The sequence below is a fragment of the Zalophus californianus genome, chromosome 1 (genome assembly GCF_009762305.2).
Source record: "Zalophus californianus isolate mZalCal1 chromosome 1, mZalCal1.pri.v2, whole genome shotgun sequence".
NCBI lineage: Eukaryota > Metazoa > Chordata > Mammalia > Carnivora > Otariidae > Zalophus > Zalophus californianus.
In genome coordinates, this window is record NC_045595.1 from 158891695 (window position 1) to 158912227 (window position 20533).

General features: G+C 40.9%; 1 protein-coding gene across 13 annotated transcripts in view; it reads right to left on the minus strand.

The window, feature by feature from the left end:
* Positions 1–20533, minus strand: part of PHLDB2 (pleckstrin homology like domain family B member 2) — a 214653-nt gene that overhangs the window by 3961 nt on the left and 190159 nt on the right. For 8 of the 13 annotated variants that reach the window (XM_027583902.2, XM_027583896.2, XM_027583894.2 and 5 more), the window contains 6 exons: positions 20185–20205; positions 18165–18200; positions 16138–16345; positions 6486–6576; positions 5182–5328; positions 3122–3341 (listed from right to left, as the gene is read on the minus strand). In XM_027583902.2, coding sequence (XP_027439703.1) covers positions 3122–3341; positions 5182–5328; positions 6486–6576; positions 16138–16345; positions 18165–18200; positions 20185–20205 — 723 coding nt within the window. The remainder of the gene's footprint in view (positions 1–3121; positions 3342–5181; positions 5329–6485; positions 6577–16137; positions 16346–18164; positions 18201–20184; positions 20206–20533) is intronic. The other 5 variants (XM_027583898.2, XM_027583905.2, XM_027583908.2 and 2 more) reach the window with 2 other exon arrangements.

The following is a 20533-nucleotide window of genomic DNA, read 5'->3' on the forward strand; positions in this document are numbered from 1 at the left end:
AAGAACACACATATATACTGGAACATATATATAAATGGAGAAAAGGTCAGAACTTTTGTGACGTGAAAGAGATTTTCATTATATAGACTTCTGTTCTATTTTTAAGAATTTTATTCATGAATGTTTCTGTTTTCAACAACGAAAAGCTAGTCTGAAAAACAACAGCCCTGAGAAGTTCAGTGGAAAATATAAAGCTGTTATAGTACATTTAACTCAGCATTTCCCTAACTTATTTCTTTTCAAAGATTTAATCTATTTATTGAGAGAGAGAGATAGCAAGAGATAGAGCACAAGTGGGGGTAAAGGAGAAGCAGGCTCCCCGCTGAACAGAGCGCCCGATGTGGCACTCGATCCCACGACCCTGGGATCATGACCTGAACCGAAGGCAGCCGCCCAACCAAGTCACTCAGGCACCCCTTCCCTAACTTATTTGACCATGTTTGACCATGGACCATAGTTGTATGTGTTTGTTTGTTTTGCTCTTCCTCGGGAAACACTGCTTTAATTCATGCCACGGTCAGTGGGTTTCCATCAGTTTCTGTGAAAGAGGTCAGTGTATCTCTCAAATACTCATGGGGAAGGATTCTGCACTATTATTGGGAATACAGCAATATTTCATTTTCTGAAAACAGATGTGAAATAAAATCTGGAGATAAAAGTAACTCTTATCAGTGTTTCAAAGAGGCAGAAAACTGGGGAATGAAACTTTTGTTTGTAGGGCTCTTCCTCTATGAGAAAGAGCTCTAAAAAAATACTGGTCTCACAAGGACGTGGTGAACTAAGAGAATCAATAATGCTATTGTAAACTGACACGAGAAAGCTACTCATTCAGTTTCCATAGCATTATCCCGTCAATTTACAGATATATTTCCTGGGTCTCAGTTTTCTTTAGAGACTCTTCTAAGGGTACTCAGTTAATATAGAGGCCAAGGGCATGATCAGCACAGGGACTTAGGACTCTGTCAGCGCTCATGGTGACAGCTCCTTCACAAATATGGTGCCCATCTACCTCTGTGTTGGCTGAAGGGGTGCAGCGCCTGGGGGGTCCTGTCCAGCCTGAACTGCGATCTGTATGGCTTCCTGTGGACTGATCTATTACTGCACTTGGTGATGTTTGGGGGGAGTGGGGGTGGGGGTAAGGTGAGCAGACAAGCTAATGAGGGCTATAAACAGAGCCAAATGACCAGCATTTGTCAAACTAGGACTCACTGGCCAGTTATATAATATGTAAATATTAAAAACCTGAATGAGGGGCGCCTGGATGGCTCAGTCGGTTAAGCGTCTGCCTTCAGCTCAGGTCATGATCCCAGAGTCCTGGGATCGAGCCCTGTGTGGGGCTCCCCGCTCAGCAGGGAGTCTGCTTCTCCTCCCTGACCCACCCTCCTGCTTGTGCTCTGTCTCTTGTATTCACTCTCAAATAAATAAAAGCTTTAAAAAAAATAAAAATAAAGACCTGAATGAAATATAATTTTAGCCTGTGTTATGTATTACAGTTCTGAGTAATCATTCATATACCAAAATGGTTTTGGTCCTTAACAAAAAATTGAAAACCGATCACCAAGAAGTTTGAATTTGGAAAAACGCATTTATATGGTCAGAAGGAGCATAGGTTCTGACATGGGTCAGAAGGAAGCGGAACTGAGCAACTGACGGGGCTGACAAAGAAAGGAAGGAGAAGAGAAATAGAGAAGAGTGAAGCTGTTTTGTCTGAAGGTGATAATTAAAATTTTAGTTTTGGAGAATTCTGGGTGAGATTGTGGATACTAGCACAGCACAAAGGTTTGTTTATGGATTTTGCAGACACTAAATTGGCATTTCTCATTAAACTAGCATCTTTTCTGTTGTACTAACTGAAGAGAACATCTCTGGATTCTCATTAAGCCCGACATCAGAAAGCCTGAGAGAGGCAAGCAGGGAACTCCTGAGGGTTAGGCCATTTGCTTCAGGCCGCTAGCCGCTGCATTAACTGGAGCCCCACCAAAGAGCCCCTAAGTGAAAGTATGAGCCCCTGCCCCCTCCTCACCCCAACTCTAGGGCCCCAGAGCCTGTGTTTCCCCTCTTTCGCATGCTTCTTGGTCACTCGCGCTTCTCTTCATAAGCATATCCTGACCTCACACTATAGATGGAGGGATTGGACTGTTACTTATTTATGGCATCGATGTAACAATTTCTGATAGTGCTCATAAATGCTGGTACCGTCACCACAGAGACAGATCTCTTCACAAGCTCTGGCATGATACCACTTTTCTTCAGTTGTTGAAGAGAGCAAAACTCCACCTGTGCTGACAATGGGCGTGTTTCCCATGTGACCCAGGAGACTTCTTAATAAGTACAGCGGTTACATCCATATTCCGGTATGTTCAGAAGATTCAGTAGGGTACGCTTCTCATAATCCATCATTTAAAGAATGCAAAAAGATTTCAGTCACTTAATTAATACTTACTTGTTCACTTATTCACTGATGAGCTTTATCCTCTGCTTCAATAACCTTCTACTTTATAAACTCTAGCTGAGTGACTGTCAGCCAAGGCTGCCTAATTGTGTGTGACTTAAATAGGGCAGATGACCATAAATAAATAAACAGAAACCCATTTTCTGGCCTCATGGTTTAAAAGTCAATATTTTGGTCTAAAAACAAAAATTCCATTTACTACTTATTTGGACTTCAGCTTATTTCAGAACTAGAAGAGATGAATTCACACTTTTTTTAAAAAAAGATTTTATTTATTTATTTATTTATCAGAGAGAGAGAGAGAGAGAGAGAGAGAGCGCACAAGCAGGGGAGAGGCAGGCAGAGGGAGAAGGAGGCTCCCTGCTAAGCAGGACCAGGACCCTGGGACCATGACCTGAGCCGAAGGCAGACGCTTAACTGACTGAGCCACCCAGGTGCCCCATGAATTCATACTTTTAAAATAACATAGTTTTTATTATTTCTAGAAAGGAAATTCATATCAGGGGGACTATATATAACCTGAATATAAAATAATACATACCTGCAAAGCTAAGATTGCCATTAATTCTATTACTTACCAATCAACCCATTCATCCTGATGTTTTTGCTCTTTAACAGAGAGTTCCTGATTTGAATGTATCACTTAGGGTTTTTTTTTTTCTCACTCACCTGCATAATAAGAGAATGTGCGCTTGTTCCGATCAAAAACGAACCATCGTTTTTTCCAAGTTTTAATTTTTCCACCCATTTTGATAAGGAATCCTCGGCAGGTCTTCTCTGTGATCGACACGTGATAACAGGTATCAATATTGTGGCCAGCAGTCTCTACGTGGCTTCGCAAATCAAAGTCTTCCTTCCGGACAGGCAGATAGCGTGTCAGAGGTCGAGCCTGGAAAAGCACAAACCCATGTCATATTTAGCTAATTAATCATTTCGTTTCAGGTCACAGATGTTTAGGAGTGGACATGAACCGAAAAGCCTAAGCGTTAAAATGTCCATGTGATTATGAGAACTTAAGATAAACATTATCTTTTGGAGTTTGAAAAAGTGCTTAGCATTTTAAGAAGGATGCCACAATATGTGGGGGGGTGGTGGATAAACTCAGGGGAATAGATTCTACTCCTTGAAATGGACAGAAGAGAAAATGGGAAAATGTCATTAACCTTAGCTTTATAAGAGGTACTTAGCACTTAAAAACAGGGAATCATATGAGGCATGAAGTTCCCTGGGCTGCCTCCTACAAATGAGGACTCCTCTCCTGTGAAGTTCCTTGGACTTCCCCCTATACAACCTAATATCAGTTCTTAAATAATCTCAGACATGACCCGACTGGTGAACATTATTTAGTAAGTACACCCCCCACCCAAAGCTAGACACATCAGCTCCCCACACGTTCTGATAGAAATCAAAGGCAGAGATGTATGCTTTGAAAAGTGAAGCTAAAATAAGGTAAGAAGTAGAATCAAAGCCGTACTCAATGAGCTGCCCAATGAGCAGACATGGACAAGATGTACAAAGATGTCTTTTATTTTACTATGGCTACAGGAAAGGTTCATCTAATCTAAGAAGCACGTATCGCCATGGGTCATATTTCTAAAATGGTGCTTTAGTTTATTCTGTTAAATAACCCCACCCCTCTGCCCTGGGGAAAATGACCTAAATATATACTTAGAGGCAAACCTTATAATTAGGATTAAAATAAAATTATGCTTTCTGGTTTGGCTTCAAATACCAAACAGGCACGGATGACCTCCCCCTGCAAATCATAATTTGGCAGAGGCTGGACATAATGAAATAAAATGAACACGTTTTCCTTTGTATTTTTCCTTCAGTATTTTGCCTTTGATTCTGTGGTATTTGACTTCAGACAGATGTCACAGACACTGATACCTCAAAGCACACAGAATCTTCAAGATAGTCTCTCACTGCTGTGCCATCAGACTGCCAGCCACCATAAAGAATAGGGGAAATGGCACCTTTTATCAAGTCTAGTAAACCTTGGCAAAATGGATTTGAACCTTGCATTAAGTGGTACTGCATGGAATTTTATTTTAGTTCCTCCACAAACATATATTATGTAGGCAGGTTTAGTGACAAAGATTTAAACTCTATGATAAGCAAGAGAGGAAGTTAAAGGAAATGTGTGGTTTTCCTGAGCTTTGCTTGAGTTCAGTAACCTTGCACACGTATGTGTGGAAGGCTGTAGTGAAGAGGACATGTGTGACAATACAGTGGCCAGGAAACCAAACCAAAACAAAAAACCCACTAACACTACCAAAAAATTGGGTTGGTAAAATTATTTTGTTCTGGAGTGTTTGCTTCCAAAAATGGCTTACTAGAACCTCTTCTCTTCCTCAACCAAAGGTTTTAGTTTGGGTGTTGTATTTGTTTTCAGTAGCAAGTCCAGCTGCGTTTTTCAAAGCTGCTCAGAAAAACTTGCTCCTTTTAAATATACCGCAAAAAAATGGGTAGAAGAAAAAAATGCCTCTCCCATAAAAATGTTCCACGCATGACTAGAGAAAAGTATCATTTGGTTAGTAGGTCCCAAAGAGTTTTGAGATAAACATACATTTTTTGGTCTCTGAACCGCCACCGGTCTCTTAGCAGTCACATGTCAAGGGCTGAGGACGGGAGGTGCCCAGAAAGGCATCCTGACAAGCACAGCCGTCTTCTAAAGAATGACCACCAGGGGGCAACCTATTCTAATCCATCCAGATTGTCACACCAACCTGTGCCCTTTGTTTCTCCCTTATTTTTACTTCCTTTTCGATTAACTTCTGCCGCTGGCTAGTTTCCTCCTGCAATCGTTTTTCCAGGAGTTCTCGGCGTCGTTTTTCTTCTTCCAGAGCTCGTTTCTTGGCTTCCATTTCCCGTTCCTAAATATCATTATGCAGAACAAATTTTAAGACATGCTGGTTACACTTGAATGATTCCAACGAATGGAAAAGAAAATTCTCACTAGATAATTGCTGGTTGTATAGTCTGGGCTCTTCCAATAGACCACCTAGACTAAAATCACCTCTCACATAGTTTTCAAAATCATTCCACACAGAAAGGCAACCAACATTTAATTAACAACTGAATATTAAGTGAAAATCCAGCTTGTGGTATTCAGTCATTTCATACAGATGACTGAAAAGTGGGACCACTCTCCCACTTTTAATAAAAAGGATCACAAATCATCACCCAACACTAGTCATGGCATTTAGCCCTCTTTTCTGTGGGCCATCTTCTAAAGGAAGGCCATGGGTCCTGGTCTTTCCGGTTCCTTTGTTGCTCTGTGGCTTCCTGGCTGAAGAAGAAGGTCGGTTGCAGAGGAAGCTCATGGGGAAATCAGAAGAGGAAAGGAGGGGCCCTTTAAGGCAGGATGCAAAGGCATTTGCGGGGATTCCTAAGGAAGTTCAGATTCTGGCTTGAAATACAGTCACAATAACGTGGGATTTTAAGTATTACAATAGCACAGTTCACACAAGCTGGCAAGGAAGGGAGAGTCCATAAAGATATGACATTCCTCCTGGTTCCTTGGCAGGCAAACAAAGTGGCCATCAAAGGGAAAATACAATACAAAGCACTGATTTTGGTCGACGTTGACACTATATGTATTTTATTTTATTTTTTTAAGATTTTATTTATTTGAGAGAGAGAGATTGAAAGAGAGAGAGCACATGAGAGGGGGGAGGGTCAGAGGGCAAAGCAGACTCCCTGCTGAGCAGGGAGCCCGATGCGGGACTCGATCCAGGGACTCCAGGATCATGACCTGAGCCAAAGGCAGTTGTTTAACCAACTGAGCCACCCAGGCACCCCAACACTATATGTATTTTAAATTACAAAAAATTGTAATGCAGTAAGGAGGCTTAGAAATCCTCTCCAGCACCCTTACTTTTCAGATAAAAAAAAAAAATGAGGCCAAAAGGGTTGAGTGACTACTCCTAAGATTATATTACTTCTCAAGGCCCAAGGACAGTTTCCTGTCCTGTGCAGGCAGGATGAACCATTGCCTCACTGACCTCTGGCATAAAGACATTATGCCTACCCTGGATTCAAGCAGTCGGGTCTTCTCTGCATGAGCCTGCTTCAAAAGTCTCTCCATTTCTTCTATTCTGGCAATATTTGAAGTGCTGGCACTGAAAAGAACACAAAAGCCTTTCAAGAATATTGCTTGAGATTGATGTCTCTTGAAATACATATGCATACGTAGACACACACACACACATGCACAGCTTCTGGGAAGGTGCATGACACAATCCAATGTCATTTAAAGTATGTTACTTAGGAGAGTCATTGGCCTGAACAGGCCAGGCAATTCAGCTCTGAAAATTGTAGGTGACATTGACTTACCTCAGTTCAGGAGACAAAATATAGGCAAGGAAGATAATACCAAAGTAGAATGCTTTACTCATAAATAAATAAACCCAAAATAACTCTTACAAAGTGTGTTCTCAAAATGCTTTTTCCAGAGTCTAAAAATTATGGACCGTGGGAGGCTTTCCTGTTACTTTAATTGTTCAGAGATATCAGGCCAATAAGACTATCACCAAAGTTCTATGTAGATGACACCTATGGTTTGAAGTCACTTTATTTGGTTTGGAAATGTGTCCCCAGCTGCTTTTTTGCTGTGCCTTTATACATGTGGACATTTTAGGGGGTGCCTGGCTGGCTCAGTTAGAAGAGCATGTGACTCTTGATCTCCAGGTCATAGGTTTGAGCCCCACATGGTATGTAGAGATTACTTAAAAAATATATATATATATATATATACACACCTGGACATTTTATTTCTTAACGATGATGCCAATTAAAAAAAAAAACAACTTTCTCTTAAAGGTACAACAGAAGGATGGTGGCTAGTTTTGTCAATAATACTCATCTACCATACTGATGAGGAACCCCCCCCATGAAGGGAATCAAGAGCCTCAAAAGAAATGAATCTTGAGAAAGACATCATGCAAATAGGAGAAGGAAAAAACCAAAAGGAATAAATGCTGCAAGAAGAGTTAGGGTAAGTAACGAAAAGAGAAAGAAAAGAACATGGAAATGTTTAACACTAACCAAAAATGTTATTTTTCTCTTACATCCAGGCATGACCTAGGTCAAAACTTCTTTACTCTGATGTTCTAGCCATAGAGAACCAATGCTATTTCCTGTGCATGTAGACTTGTATAGCCATTTAATATATGTTTGTTTTCTAGACTCTCCTGGGGACAGAGACACTTTTGTTCCTGTATGTTCCATAGCCTGGCACACAGTAGGGATTCATGTCAGATACATTCATATAAAAATGAATTCATATGAAAATGAAAAGGATAATTCTTAGTATAGTCTCCCCAAATTATATATATATATATATATATATATATATATCGTAGAGATTTTATTTATTTATTTGACAGAGAGAGACACAGCGAGAGAGGGAACACAAGCAGGGGGAGTGGGAGAGGGAGAAGCAGGCTCTCCGCCGAGCAGGAAGCCCGAGGCGGGGCTCGATCCCAGGACCCTGGGATCATGACCTGAGCTGAAGGCAGATGCTTAACGACTGAGCCACCCAGGCGCCCCCCCCAAATTATATTGTTGATCAACTCAAACGTAGGATGTTTCAAACATAGGGCTAAATTCTTTTACAGAGATAAATGACCACAGTAACACAGTACATATGGTTTACCTTAAAATCAGTAGCAGCAGTTTTATAGCAGCTTTATTCCTAATGGCCAAAATTTGGAAGCAACCAAGATATCCTTTAGTAGGTAAATGAAATAACTGTAGTACTTCCAGACCATGGAATATTATTTAGCACTAAAAAGAAATGAACTATCAAGCCATGAAGAGACATGAAGGAAGCTTAAATGCATATTACTAAGTATAAGAAGCCAATCTGAATAGGCTAAATACTGTATGACTCCAACTTGATGACATTCTGGAAAAGGCAAAACCACAGAGACAGTAAAAAGATTAGTGGTGGCCAGTAGTTTGAAGTGGGGAGTGGGAGGGAGGGAAGGATGAATATGCAGAGCACAGAGGATTTTCAGGGCAATGAAAATCCTCTGTATGACACTATAATGATGGGTATATGAAGTTATACATTTGTCCAAACCCATAGAATGCACAACATCAAAAATGAACCCAATTGTAAACTATGGACTTTGGGTGTCAATATGGGTTCATCAACTGTAACAAATGCGCCACTTTGGTGGGGGATGTTGATAATGGGGGAGGCTGTGCATGTGTGGGGACAGGGGGTATATGGAAACTCTCTGTACCTTCCTTTCAATTTTGCTGTGAACCTAAAACAGCTCTAAAAAATTGTCTTTTAGAAAAAAAAAAATATCAGTATTTCCTGCCCTATTACAAAGTGCATCCATCCGGGAAAGGGACAGCCTTAGAACTGTTGTCTCCTTGGAAGCTTACCTAATCTCTGTACTATGTAGGGTTACTTTGGGCCAATTTTTAGCCAGGTGTGTTCTCCTGATAAAGAGAGAACAGTTCATTTCCATGAACTGCTGGGGGAGGTAAAAAAGGGTAAGTTCTGTTCTCTTCAATCAGGAAGAATTAAAGAAAAAAATCTTTAATATTTTTGCAGGAATTCCTCTTTATTGAGAACAGTCAAGGTCATAGATGTTAAGTGGCACACTTTGTCAGCTCAACTGAGAAAGCCAAAGACAAACATCAGGCCCTATAATCGCACAGTATCGTGTTTATAATTGATAGTGTTGTCTGTGACATCAGGTATATATGTCTTATGTTTCCTATTGATTTGGAAATAAATAATTTGATTTCACTAAGTCTCAGGTCTTAAAAACTCACCAATTAAAAAAAAAAGCACTCACCAATAGTCTAACCCCCATCTGTCCTTCAGTTCTTTCTAGAACATACTCCTTTTTCATTTAGTTTGTGCCTGAGCATTGTTAGCTACAGAAAACTTACTGTATCCATTCCTTCATTGTTTGGATAACATTGTTAGAATATTGATACTTAAGTTGAATCAAAATCTATCTTCCTACAGCTTCTATTCACTGGCCTAAGTATGACCTTGAGCTGCATAAAACCTATCTGGATGAACTGGTTGGAAATAACTTGGTTAGAAACAAATATTTTCAGTACATGGTTTTTCAGATATCTGTAATTTGGGCACATCCTGGGGGAGAGTTTTCAAATAGTTATCTGTCTTTAAATATTTCTGTTCATTTTTTAGAATTTTTCAGAGTGTTTTCCATTTATTTTATAATATTTATAGTTAATTTTCTGCCAGTTATATTCAATTTGCTTATTTGGCAATACTTCCATAAATATCTTAACTTTTGCTCCAAAGGAACTCAATTTTTCTGAAAACATTTGATAGAAAATACATGTTAACATTTACCACCTTGTGTCTTCATAATCTGTAGGCACCTAAAGTCACCTACTTTTTTAAGCTATATTTTATAAACTTTTAAAGCTATGTTGGTTATTTTGTTTAAAAAAATAATTTGTATCCACAGACACCTACTTGTTCTCCATAGCCCCACTTTTGCTATTTTTGATTTTAATATTTCCTTGACACATAAACCACTTTTACTAGCCAAACTCCCGCTGCTCTGTGATACTCTGTCACCGTCATTTTTACTTTTTTGTCCCATCAGGGTTGCACCTACTCTGAAAAGCAAAGGCTGCTGCAATGGGAATGTAGGGAAAAGTCTACGCTTGTCATACCATGGCATCCATGGCAGACGTCGATGTCAGCAAGTGAAATGCTGAGCACCTGCCATGCAAAAGCAGTCTGAAGTCCCTGAAGATAAGCTTGATAATGAATTCCCTAGAGCACAATACTCATCTTTGCTTTCTTAAGCACATCCAAATTATAAGAAGAGTCATGTTTCTTTCCATTGCTCCAACTTCTGACCTTCTTCAAAAGGCAGGCACACATTTCTGATCTTGCATGTGATTGCTGTAAGGATGCTGGTGATACTGAGTCACTGGGTCATTAATGATATAAAGATGACTAGTTTTAGTGACTTTTCCTACTTGGTCATGTTCTGCTATTTTGTCAACTGAAGATTTCTTTGTGCATCTGACCAACTTTGGTAAAAAACATATTCATAAAGAAAAACAAAACTTCCATCAAGGGTAAAGGAATCTAAATAGCAGATTTAAGGTTTTTAGGGCTTTTTAGAATATTCACTTCATAAGCAAAGGCAAAAACAGAAAAAGGTTAAAAAAGAAAAGCAAATAACAATGGCATACAAGAAATAAGTAAGCAAAGCAAAACAGAACAAAACTAACTGGAGCAAAACAAAATTCTCCTGAAAGACAAAACTTTTCCAAGACGGCCCTCAGTGCACCAGTATTGCCATTAAATGGAGCCAGGGGGTGCCTGGGTGGCTCAGGCCATTAAGCGGCTGCCTTTGGCCTGGGTTGTGATCCCAGCGTCCTGGAATCGAGCCCCGCATCCGGGATCCCTGCTTCTCCCTCTCCCTCTGCCCCTACTTCTGCCCCTTCTCCCTCTCTCTCAAATAAATAAATAAAATCTTTAAAAAAATGAAGAGCCAGTATCCCAGAATATTTATTTTCAATTAATCTTCTCAAGTATTTTTTCAGCTTCAGCAAATTATTACTCCTCATGAAACGTCTAGCCTTTCTCTGTTCAGTAGCTCCTTGAATATTACAAGAACACAACAAGCCCTCCGACCCTTCCTAATGGTTTTTCACATGGTTTCATACACCTGGTCCCTTTGACGGTTGGCTGCCCCCCCCACCCCCCATCACTTTGGGTTTTTGTATGTCTTCCGAAAGAACTCCCTAGAATAAAATGCAGACACTGAGTGTTGACTATCTAGGGTAAAAAGCAGAATACAAACCTTTGCCTAAATGAAGAAATCTGAAGCATCTGAAATTCAGATGAAAGCATCCCTTAGACCCAAGTTCAGCCACAGATTGCCCTCAACTCCGTGCCCAGTCTTGCTCCCCGCCCCACATGCACACTGCTGGCATTTAAGCAATAATGAAGGATCAAGTTCCCCCAACATTTTCTCCAAGTATGAGCACAAGGTCAGGTCTTGGTAAATTAGTAATAGCAATTGTGATAATAACATATCATTGTAGGCGGTATGCCGAACACTACACGGTCTAGGCCAAGTCAGTAATTTCAGCAGAAGAGAGGTTTTACGCAGAATTGACTCTCAGCTGCCGTTTTCTGTGACCCAAAGCCTGTTTTCTTAGCTTTTTGTTTGTTTAGGGTGTGAGTAATGATGCTGAAAAAGCAAACATATGGTCTGCCTCAAGTAACTTTCTGGTGGACACAAAAATGATGTCTCAACAAAAAGCGAAGGGCCAATGTACCCACAGCTCTGAGTAATTCTAAAATTCTACAAATGGCTTCTTGTGACATAATAAACCACAAGACTAAGTTTCTGTCACTAGAATTTCAGCATGGAATTACCTCTTTAATACACATATCATTTCAGGGTATTTTAATACATAGCTTTAAAAAATCTCACAAAGAGAAAATGTTTTAGTCCTTTCTTTCTCTTTCTACCCGACTTCAAAAAGTTCTCATTAAGGATGTGTTGTCATAATATACATTCCAAACATTAGTTTCTTATTACCTATTTGCCTAATGTTTATCATAGTATTTTCCATCATAATAGTAGATACAAGCTTACCTTAGGGTAGTATGAATTTTTTAAAGTAGATGGTGGTACAGAAGCAAAATGTTTGTTTCCCTCTCTCTCCCTTACATACTAAGCCTTTTATAGGTATCTTCTACTTTGGTTTCAGTGCTTTTTGACATTTAGAGGATCAGACAGCACACTGATATAAATACTACTGGTAATTTCTGATCATGGTGATTGGTTATCTGTGATGGCTAGTGCCCTGGGTCAGGTCTGCATGAACTAAGGATACACAATGATCACGCTCATGCCTAACTACCTGCCAGAATGCCCCACAGGGACGCTGTCTTCTTCATTCGGCGTATTGACTGGGATCATTCTCATTCTCTACCTCTGGAAACCATTTTAAGAAAAAGCAACCGGGCGAACAAATAAAAATAAATTCAGTCTTGCCCTGTCACTGTGCTTAAGTGTCCAGATCTGCACTTGTAATGCTTGGTAATTAGAATCGAAGTGGATCCTTTCTGAGTAATTTCCTGCGCCCGCTCTGCGCACCTGCTCTTCACCACCACTACATATGAGAGGTGGGGAGGGGTCATCTGGAGGGAGGAATATTTACTTTCAACTTTTGGAGGATGGACAAGGCAGGGAGTGGAAAAATGCCAAGACAGGCAAATGCTTGGAGTGTATTTATTTTACTAAAGACTGCTCTAAAATAGATAAACAGGGCCGCCTGGGTGGCTCAGTCAGCTAAGTGTTTGACTCTTGGTTTTGGCTCAGGTCATGATCTCACGGTTGTGGGATCGAGCCCCACGTTGGGCTTGGAGCTCAGTGTGGAGTCTGCTTGAGATTCTTTCACCCTCTCCCTCTGCCCCTTCCTTGCTCTCTCTCTCTCAAATGAATAAATAAAAATCTTAAAAAAATAGATAAATAAGAGGTCAAGCTATCAAGAGTTCACCACAGAAATATTGGTATAAAATGTTCACAATTATTTGGGAAGAGGGGAGAACAGTCTGCTGTTTTCAAAATAACGACTGAGTGCCAAGTGCCATCGAAGCATGGGTGTCCCTCCCACACTGGGAATCTGTGTTCTCGCTCTTAATGCCCATTTCTATTCCTCCTGTCACCATGCTATCATAGTTGCTGGGTGGCTGACTTTTGTTTGTGTCTTGTTATTCAGAAGCACCACATTTGATTAGTCAGTTTACTGTCATTTATGAATAACTGCTCAACATGCTAGGCTTTCTGTTCTGAGCACGTCAGCTGCTGGCACCTGCTGGCCCGGCTCGGACAAGCACAGGGCAGCAGACATCACCAGAGAACCTTCAGTGCCAGACGGTTCGCTGCCCACTCCTTCCACATGCTCAAGGGTCTCCCCCAACACAGTCGTGTGAAACTTTTTAAAAAGTGAGCGAGTGCATCTTTTAATACTGCATAACATGAAACACTAATCTTCTAACCTGAAATAATAATGGCAGCCCCCCAAAAAGCTTTATTCTTTTTTTTAAGATTTATTTATTTTTAGGGGGGACAGGACCAAGGGAGAGAGAGAATCTCAAGCAGACTCCCCCGTCAAGCACGGAGCCGATGTGGGGCTCGATCTCATGACCTGGAGATCATGATCTGAGCCAAAACCAGGAGTCGGAGACTTAACTGACGAAGCTCCCTAGGTGCCCCCAAAAGCCCTATTCTTTATCATTACATACATTACATGACCTACTCAATTTAGGTCATCCCCATGTGACAAGCAGCAATACAATTCTTACTGTTGCTTTAGTATTTTTCCCCAGAGACTCGTTTCCTTCTCTGATAGGATATATCCAGTAATATTAATATTTCACCCATTGATGCCGAAATGAAAATACACTGTATACTTTATTTACCACAGAATATAACACCTGTCTTCTTCTCCTTTTCCCCCACCCTTAAAATTTTCTGGCTATAATGTCTGGTTACAGTTGAGTCTCATATTCTTTTCATTTATGAAACATGAAATAACCCAAAGCTAAGTACATTTTGCTGATATTACTTTCCCTCTCTTGCTGTCATTCTCTTATTGTAGGTAAGGAGAGAGTAAATTATTCAAATCTTTGTAAAGAAATAAATTATATTTATAGGATGGTAATTTTCCATCAGAATGTTTTAAAATTCACCATTGTCTTATAGGCAAGAAACAACCCTTCCACTTCACAGATTAGCAAGTAAATCAGGACCAAGAGCATTCTGTGATCTGCTTCAAGGAGCATGATTGCCTCCCAAAGAGCACACGCATTCCTGCTTCCAGCCTGTGGCTTCAGTCCAATAGAGGGAAGTTTGTTGATGACAATGATCCAACTAGACATTTGTATTTGGGACACACAAGTGCTCAATTAACATTTGCTGAATATTGGATGTTTCTTAGGTTGAAATCATAATGGTTCTCAGCCAATTAAAATAGATCAAACAAAAATTTAAAAAATAACAAAATTCAAAATATGGCCATTTTACTATATCCTGAGGTATTTATTCAGCCAGCACTTACTGAAGACCTACTATTTGCTAAGATCTCTGCTGGGTGTAGAAACCAAAAGATAATTAGCCATCCTCCTTGACATTGAGGAATTCACCAATTAATTACTGAAGAAAAAATTTTACACTGTCATGTGATCAGTGATATAATAGAAAAAAGAATCGAGTGCAATGGAAACACAGAAGAAAAAGGCCCTGAAGGAGAAATTTTCATGAGTTTCCAACCTAAGTTTAAGCCTGAAGGATGAGGAAAGTTTCTCCAGGCTCAGATGGGAGTAGGGGGACGGAGATGGTAAAGATATTTGCAATGCCAGATACTACCGGTGCTCAGTAAGTAAGTATACATTGAGTGAACACACAAATGGAAGGATAAATTGACTGTAGACAGAGTTGTGCTGGTAAGTCAGCTCTCTGGAGGGAATTAAAAACCCTGATAGAAGCAAATGTCGATTTATGTGGAGTATATACTCCCACCATGGCCAATTTCAAACTACCAACATGACATCACTGATCACACGTAGGTGGAAATATGCACATTTGGCACTTGCCAGCTAGTATGAGCCAGTGCCAGCCCACTGTTGCCTCTAGAGCACTCTATAAGTATTTATGGAATGAAGGAGCCTATAAATGAATGAGTGAACAAACTACTTGATTCCAGGCCTGGGACCAATATGGTCAAAGGCACAGAGATTTGCGTATTCGTCACCCTCTCAATTAATAAGAAGCCCTGTAAGGCGTATCAGGAGGAGAGAGTGAATGGGGAGTTGGGATGTGTCCAGAATGCAGGCTCTAGGGCATGACTACTCAAAGGGAAGTAGTTTTTGAAGGGGCAGAGTACCAGGACCAGATCTATATTTTATTTTTATTTTATTTTTTAAAAGATTTTATTTATTTATTTGAGAGAGAGAGAATGAGAGATAGAGAGCACGAGAGGGAAGAGGGTAAGAGGGAGAAGCAGACTCCCTGCTGAGCGAGGAGCCTGATACGGGACTCGATTCCGGGACTCCAGGATCATGACCTGAGCCGAAGGCAGTCGCTTAACCAACTGAGCCACCCAGGCGCCCCAGATCTATATTTTAGATGTGCCTTTAGCTGTAATTCTGTAAGACCATCTTTGCTTGCCTCCAAGTATGAACACGAATGTGAATGGTTAAATCCTTACAAAAATTTTAATATGTGGAACAGCTAAAGCCTTGCTTTTAATGAAATAGAAGTGTAAGAAATCCTTCAAAGTTCTTACTGCCTTGTCGGAAATGATTTCTTTATTCAATCAAAAGGCCCCCTAATGAGGCTTGCAGTCAACCAACAGAGGCAAATGACTTTTGAAGCACAGCATACACGTGAATTCAAATGTAAAGAAAGAAGAGTAGAGGAGAAAAACGGATTATATGATGTCTGACTGGCGAAGTCACACAAGATACAAAGAAATTACTTTCAAAGGCTGCCATGACACTCAACCCTCTTCTGCACTGTAGACTGTTTATGTTTCAGAAATTTGGGCTTGTCCATATACATCCCTCCAAACTGATGACTTTACTTTTTGAAATCGGCAGGTGCTTTTCTACACTGGAAACCTTAACCGTGAATACATCTTACCTAGAGATATTGTCGGGTGAGCAGGCGGAGATGCTGGTCTCCATGCTATCAGAGCTGTCTAGGCTCAACGTATCAAAGGCCTGGTCCTTATAGCTGTGATCGGGGTAGTGGAAACTGTTCAAGTAGACATTTGATTCAGATGCTGTGCGGTTGTAAAATTCAGAAGATTTCTGCCTTTGTCCTTCACTCATCTGTTGGTGATTATACCCTAAGGAAAGAGCCATAAATATGTTAGTATGCCTCATTTTCTAGTCTTAGATCTTCTGAGACTCAAACCAGCAACCCGAAACATCTGCCTATGAAACTTGGACCTTGGTCTAATTTGTTTTAAAGCCAAGAAGATCAAAGACACAGCATCATGCTCCGTGCAAGCAAGAGCTTCAAAGAAGTGGTTTTAGGAATGATCCTTTCACTCAGTGGATCGTCTCACGTCTTCCTTTGCCATTCCCACATTGCAGCGCAACTGAGAATACATCAGCACACACAAAAACAAAACAGGCAAAACCAAAACAAAACAAACATAATTAAAGGCCCTGTATCTTCTAAAAATAGCTGGGTTCAAGTGAAGCAAGATGACTCCTGGTGGCAAGCAACAGCTGCGTCTTAGGCAGTCACTTCTTCAACAGTATTTAAGGAATACTCGATCTGGTCGTAAAACAGCAGGTGGACCACCTAGGGGCAGGATTTAAGAATCTCGTATCTCATATCTCACTCATAGTATCACTAACACTTTAAATCTGGTAAAAATCCAAGCTGCACATTTTTCTCATTCTTCTTTTCTTCAATTTTCCTTGCCCGCCAGTTATTTAAAACATTCACAGTCAACAATCCTCCCAATGGGCACACAGACCTCTTAATTATCATATACAGAGCTCTTTTCTTTTTCCACCTTAGCTGTCAGCCCTCAGCTAGTTGGTGGTAGACAACCATATGAAAATGCAGAACTCACATGAATCGCAGCAAAAGTGCCATTGATAAGAGGCTTTTTCCTTACCCTGGGACTTGGTCAGCTGGCCTCTTAGGTCATGGGCTTTACTTTGTGTTGTTGCTACGGCTTGCTTGCGGGTGGCTGATTTGGGGCAATGCAAATCGAATTATTCTTCCTTTCAATTCTCTATTTGCCACACACGCAGGAAGCAGGAATCGTACTGATAAACCAGTTCCTCAACTCGTTAAAAGGACGTTTCTCCAGGCAGCCGTAGGTCGCCATCCCTTTCTCCCTCATCAAATTCACTACCAGATCCACTGAGAGTTTACGATTGGACCATTTGAATTTCGCCTCTTTCCTTGCGCTATCCCTATCTTTGATGAGGCTTTTAATTGGTAATGAAATGGTCAAAAAAGCAGCCAGAGGGTGAAAGGGGGGCAGCGATTCCAAATAGCTTCCTCAGCTGTCAGCTGGGCATTCCCATTCAAACGCAGAAGCCACATCCGCGAGGCTTTTTTTAAAATTTTTAAAATTTTATTATGTTATGTTAGTCACCATACAATACATCATTAGTTTTTGATGTGGTGATCCACGATCCATTGTTTGTGTATAACACCCAGTGCTCCATGCAGTACGTGCCCTCCTTAATACCCATCACCGGGCTAACCCATCCCCCCACGCCCCTCCCCTCTAAAACCCTCAGTTTGTTTCTCAGAGTCCATAGTCTCCATGAGGCTTTAACAAAGCATCGGACACCAAAAGTTTCTGCAAAATGATTTTAGTTCCATGGGGAGTTTGCATGCCAAACTATTTGGAGTCGTTTTAAATATCAAAGTGCAAATACGTTAGTTCAGATGAGGGCGTTTCTGGGGAAATCAGTTTTCTTAATATAAGCTGTAATTATAAATTACAAATACACACATAAGAGCCACATATCACTTAGCTAAGGGAAGATGCAACACAGAAGAGCACACCACGACACTTTTGATAGAAGGCCATTAATCGTAGTGATTAACGCAGAGAGCATTAAGTGAAGCCAGTACATTCATAAGCGTGGAGCTTGTGCCTTTAAAAAAAAAATCATTACTCAAATATTTACCTTTGATACATGAACTTCTGGAATTACTAATTGCTCCTTTTAAATCGTTTCCAGTTATTATGAAAAGGAGGGGGCCAAAAGAAAAAAAAAAACAATACCAGAAATTTGAAAAAGTCACACATGAATCTTTCCTTATGCTTTCAAAAAAGCCTTATTGGCAAAGAAATCTTCCACACTGGCACCAACTACGTGGAAGACACTTCCTAGTGTTAGTATGAAAACCAAATCCCTAAAAGAGCCATGTAATTTAAAACATACAAGAATTATCTCCTTGGCACTGACATGAGGAAAGGCGAATCCCTATAACGCCACTAACACCTTCTTGGAAAAGCAGAAAGGACGGTGGGTCCTAATCCTCAGATCTTCCACGATTTTTTCCCCCCAAAAGTATCGCAGAATAAGAAAATGAGCTTACAGCCTTCACGTGAAGTAGACAGGACACTAAAATGACTCAAAAATTTCAGATGTGGGTGCAAGGGCCAGCGGTGTGACTATGTCCTAAGGACTGTGAACATAAATCCCCCAGGTCACCCCATTATTCATCGGAGTTTGGCTCTATGTCTGAGAGAAACTTCCACCACTCTGGCAGTAGGATGAGTGAGTACCTTAGATTTTCACGGCAATTTAAGTGACAGAGCCTGCTGCTAATGAGCATATATTTCCCGGCGCAGGATTTTTGTTTCCTGTGGATCTAGGGTGAGTGGAAATATTCTACCTCATGGAGAGGCTCATTTCTCCCAACTGGCAACGCTTTACTAATCACAGTGAACTCAGTGGCCACCTGGCTTAGCCTCCGCCCTCCTGAACAACTTCAAAAAATTAAATTATCTCTGCAATCACAAATAAAGGCCTGGACCCCTTCCCTGTGGTTCTGGAATTGTATCCGTGTGATTCCAAAGAGCTGGTTCTGGGACTCAGGCTGTGGCCTGCCTGTCCAAAGGTATAGAGACTTCTGATGGAGGAAACACCCCAGGAGAGCAGCAGGACCAAACGAGGAGGGTACCCTGTAGGAGGTCCAGGAAGAACTGCTCGTGCAGCTAGGTAACCCCGGAACAGGTGCCAGCTATCCCGGGGAGGGGGATGCTGGTGTCCTGACCACCACGGGATCCCCACTTATTTAATATGGGGATGTCATGGCCTAAAGAGCCACAGAATCAGTTCATTTTCTCATCTATAAATTCCAGTTTCAGCAATGGCTAAATAAGGAAGTGGAATGCATCTACTGTCTGGGTGAGGCAAAGTAAGTGCACTGGGAAAAACGAGACTTTCCCAATCCCTGAGACTACTCGTTTTTTTGTTGTTGATTTTAAATTATGTAGCAAGAATAACATCCAGCAGTGGGACAGCAACCAGAAAGCAAAGAGGGCCTTGTAAATGCTCTACAGCCTTTCTATCCAGGCAGAGATAGCCGTTGGAGGGGAAGTTATAAGGTTTGTAAAGTGAGAACTGACAGTATCTGAGGCTCGCCAATCAGCAGAGCACATGCAAGGAACCCAAACTAACTCAGCTCTCATCACTGGCCAAGAGAGCCAGTAGAGCGGATGAGCAAGGCCCATTTCTTATTCTTATTCATGCCTATCTATGAATTCTGGCTAGTTACACCTGAAAACTCCTTTGTGACTTAACCATTGTGCCATTGTGGGATATACAGTTTTCCCAATATCTTCCAAATGTGTTTTGTTTCCCTCCTTTATTTATTTATTTATCTATCTATCTATTTATTTATTTATTTTAAGAGAGGGCGAAGGGGTGGGGCAGAGGGAGAGGGAGAGAATCTAAGCAGACTCCAAGCCCAGTGCAAGCCCAACACAGGGCTCGATCCCACAACCCTGGGATCATGACCTGAGCCGACATCAAGAGTCGGACGCTTAACCGACCGAGCCACCCAGGTGCCCCGTGTTGTATACTTGAAATGGTTAACTGGGCTTAATATAGAAAATGAGATGACTTAAAACTATAATCTGGGTTTAAGAGGCTAAAAGTAACAGTCTTTCTGACAAGTTAGCATACCATAGCTCACCTGCTGAGAAATTCATCCTTCCTAACCATAGTCCACAGCCGAAGGTGAAGGTACAGGAGGAGTCACGAATGAAGGAAGAGAATGATGGAGAAAGGGAGAAAGAGACAAGATCAAAAAGGATGACAGGAGACCAGAAAAATATGCCATCATAGACAGTGTTAGTCACATTGCCAGATTAACAAGGCGAGATGGATGTTCACATTTCTAGATTGCATCTGAGTTTATAGAGAGGAATTTGAGAAGTTAAAAAATAATAATAAGCTTATGATACATGCAGACAGTTAGTCAACAAATTTGGAAAGAAACATCTTTCACACATATTTGCCAGCCAGAAAACAGGGAGAATAAA